This window comes from Vicia villosa, unplaced genomic scaffold, assembly GCF_029867415.1.
Source record: "Vicia villosa cultivar HV-30 ecotype Madison, WI unplaced genomic scaffold, Vvil1.0 ctg.001337F_1_1, whole genome shotgun sequence".
NCBI classification, from domain to species: Eukaryota; Viridiplantae; Streptophyta; class Magnoliopsida; order Fabales; family Fabaceae; genus Vicia; species Vicia villosa.
In genome coordinates, this window is record NW_026705580.1 from 570,007 (window position 1) to 573,851 (window position 3,845).

At 30.6% G+C, this 3,845-nt stretch overlaps 1 protein-coding gene across 1 annotated transcript; it reads left to right on the forward strand.

Annotated features, from left to right (window-relative positions):
• Positions 1 to 362: 362 nt before the first annotated feature.
• Positions 363 to 3,840, forward strand: LOC131634715 (uncharacterized; the record flags this gene model as incomplete). The annotated part of the gene is made up of 2 exons (XM_058905342.1): positions 363 to 1,037; positions 3,084 to 3,840. Coding segments are annotated over exons 1-2 (1,227 nt in total), but the record flags the coding sequence as incomplete, so codon positions are not given.
• Positions 3,841 to 3,845: the final 5 nt, after the last annotated feature.

Genomic DNA, 3,845 nt, shown 5'->3' on the forward strand with positions numbered 1-3,845 from the left:
AAATTATTTGGATCTGAGTGATAAACGAGCTTCTCCTAATAAACGAAGATTTGAAGAATATCGAGTTCAATTCTTAGTGAAAATAATATTTTGTCAGTGTTAGTATCTCTCGACACAATTCTGAATTACTACTAAGACGTATTTCTTGTAAGAATCAAATTCACATACAAAAAATAAACGACATTTGTGATTTGAGTTAGACGAGTCTCAACTCCATTAATTCCTTAAAACTTGAGGGTTAATAGTAAGAAAAGTTTCATAAATCCTTTAATTTACTACAAAAATTGATACATAAATCTCCATTATTAAATGACTAATTTGAGATCTTGTGTCATAAGTCACAATATCCATAATTTTATATTTAAAAAAAAGACAACACTGTTCTGTTCTTTGAATGTGATTTGTATTTCCCCTGTATTTTAACTTCACAAAGCCCTTCAAATATCCTCACCAATTCACTTTCTCTCACTTCTCTCACTTCTTTGTTCCTCCTCTGTTTCCAAACTCAAAAACACAAACAAATACATAAAAGAACACAAAAATATCTATTTTTCTCACAAAACTAACATGTCAACTCCTTCATCATCTTCATCTTCTATTTGGATTCTATCTAACATGAAACTTCAATTCTTCACTCGAATCAAACGTTTTCTCCAATCCAAAGCAACTCGAAAACGCTGCGACGCCTCCGATCAGTCCAACAAAGAAAAAACCAGAACAGAACAAAACAAAGTTGAAATAATTTCAACAGTTCAAGTTGTGGAGAAGCATAAGGAGGAGGTGGAGGTGGAGGTGGTGGAGGAAACTGAAATTCTACTACAAAAGACAGTGAAAATGCTTCACTTTGGAAGCTGGGAAGAGAAAGAGATAGCTGCAAAAGAGATTGAGAGTTTAGTTAAACAAGATGTCAAAGTTAGAAAGTTGATAACAGAACTTGGAGTGGTGCCGGTTTTGGTATCCATGGTGGCGTCGACAGTGGTTAGTCGCCGGAGAGCAGGGTTGACAGCGTTGATCTACCTTGCTGACGGAACTTACACGTAAGTTTTTCAAATCTTTTTATTAATTCACGTCCAGAGCCGTCTCAATTTTTTGTGAAGAAGAAATATGTTAGCCGAAGTTTAGCTATGAAAAACAAATAGATGTTATATTTAATTACGATTTAACACTACGACAATATTTTATAATATTTTTTTTAATTATAATTTAACTGTGACAAATTTTAAATCATACGCAACAACAGTAGATATTATACATTCTCATAGACAATTTTATTTGTGTCGCAACATATTAAATATTTGAGGTGTGCTACTTTTACACCTTTTTCATACACTTATACTAGTACACCGTATGAAACAGTAAGGGAAATTTGTTTTTGCACATAAACCAAAAAATTTAAATTATTAAAAAAATAGAATTGGTAGGTATTGTGTACAACTATACGGTGTAGTGTTAAATTTTGGTGTAAGAATATCTTTTCCCTAAATATTTCTGACGCATATTTTTATCGGAAGTGACTTAATAGTTTGAGAGTCTTAATCTTCTTGTTGGAGTTTAAAGAGATTAACAAAAATGCAATCAACTCAATAATACATATATTTATTTATGTTATAAACTTGATGTGACTTTGTGTTTGATTCAAGTTTGAAAACTTGTGTTATGGTTGATTCAATTTATAAAATAATTGATTAAAATATTGTGAGGGAAGAAATGATAAAGAATTGAAAATATTAGTGGTGAATTTGAACATGGGATAAGTAGCACTAACTTCAGATCATACACAAGGTGCATGAATTAGGACAGATTCTCATTCTCTTTTGGTCTTTCCATTTATTTAATTTTTGATGTCGCATTAGAATTAAAAATATGTATAATGACAGTCTCTCTTGTTCTGCAATGAATGTCATATTAACAAAATAAAAAATATTTTAAAATAAATATTATTTTATTGAATTTTAATATCATTATTTTATATCAATTTTATCTCAAAATTAAAATTGTTTATATAACTCTTAAAATCATTATAAAGAAATTGGTGAGAGTTAAAGCATCATGGGTACTGAATAACTGCTGATTTTGACTTTGGAGGAAGTAAGGACAAGATTGATTAATACAAAGTGGTTGTTGTTGGTTTGGCTGGTTTTGTTCTTTTCTCGACCATAGTAACCACTAACCACAACCGAAGTTTTTTAAGTAACCTAATAATAGTTAGAATCTTGCAGATTTGAACACAGGTTTATACAATTTGATATCTCTACACAGTTATCCACTTAATTAATTTAATTAACAAATTTTTTATATATATACAAAAATAGAAAACACTTTGCCATAATTTTTAGATTCAAATCAATGACACCACAAAAAATATCAAATTTTATCATTGTCATATCCTTAATATTTTCTTGTTACCAGTCATCTAATTTGATGTTTTGAAATTTACAATACTCATGTGCAATTGCGCATGAATCACTCTGTGTTAAAATTGATCTGTGTTACATGAATAATATTAAAGTCATGTTTGAGAGTGTGCAATACGGACTATGCATATGATAGGGCAATATTGTAGAAAAATTGAGCCTCTTAAATTATTTTTCATGCTAACAATGAAAAGATATGACCTTTTGTTATTATTAAAACGAGATTAATCTACAATGAGTAGTATGAGTTGGAAGAAACATTACTAATATATTAAATCACCTAAATATGCATTATTGTCAATTGGGTTGCTGGGAATAAGCTAGTTGGGGACATAGTATATATTGAAGCGACAATTTTGTCATAAGAAATCACACATTGCTAATAAAATATAGTGTAGGTAGTTCATCAAATTTCTTTATCATCTTAATAACAAATTTTTTTGTCTTTTATTGACCTCAATTTTCCAACACCTTAATTTTAGATTCTCATTGACTTTATGCTATAAATGATACTTCAAATAATTTACCCTATTATCAATCACTTGACTAGTTTATAAACATTGACTTTTAGAATATGTTCAACACTTGTTTCTAACCAAACTTTGACCAACTTAAAACATGCTTATAATCTTCTTCTTTACCTAACATGTGTGCATGTTTTTTCTTTAGGAACAAAGCTATGATAGTGGAGGCAGGAATATTATCCAAACTACCTAAGACAATTGACCTTATAGATAACTCTACCATGAATGAGTTTGCAGAGTTAGTTCTATCATTATCATCACTTGCAAACACACAATTCCCTTTTCCTTCATTAGATTTTCTACCATTTCTCAAAGACATTCTTAAAAAAGACACAAATTTTGACACCAAAAGATCATGTTTAGGAGCCTTATACAACATATCAACAATGTTAGAGAATGCAAGCACTTTGGTTTCTTATGATATTGTCCCAATTTTATTGGAACTTTCCTTAGTGAAAGAAATTTCGGAAAAAGCACTTGCTACTTTAGGTAACTTGTTGGTTACTCTAATGGGAAAAAAGGCGATTGAGGAAAGCTCAATGGTGCCACAAAATTTTGTCGAGGTTTTGTCGTGGGAAGACAAACCGAAATGTCAAGAGTTATCGGTTTATATTTTGATGATTTTAGCACATCAAAGTTTGGATCAAAGAGAGAAAATGGCACAAGCTAGGGTTGTTCCTATGCTTCTTGAAGTTGTTTTGTTGGGGAGTCCTTTAGCTCAAAAGAGAGCAATGAAACTATTGCAATGGTTTAAGAATGAGAGACAAGTTAAGATGGGGCCACATTCTGGTCCTCAAACACCAAGATTTGCAATGGGATCACCTTTGAATCAAAGAGATAGTAAAGAAGGGAAGAATTTGATGAAGAGTTTGGTGAAACAAAGTTTGCATAAGAATTTGGAAATAAT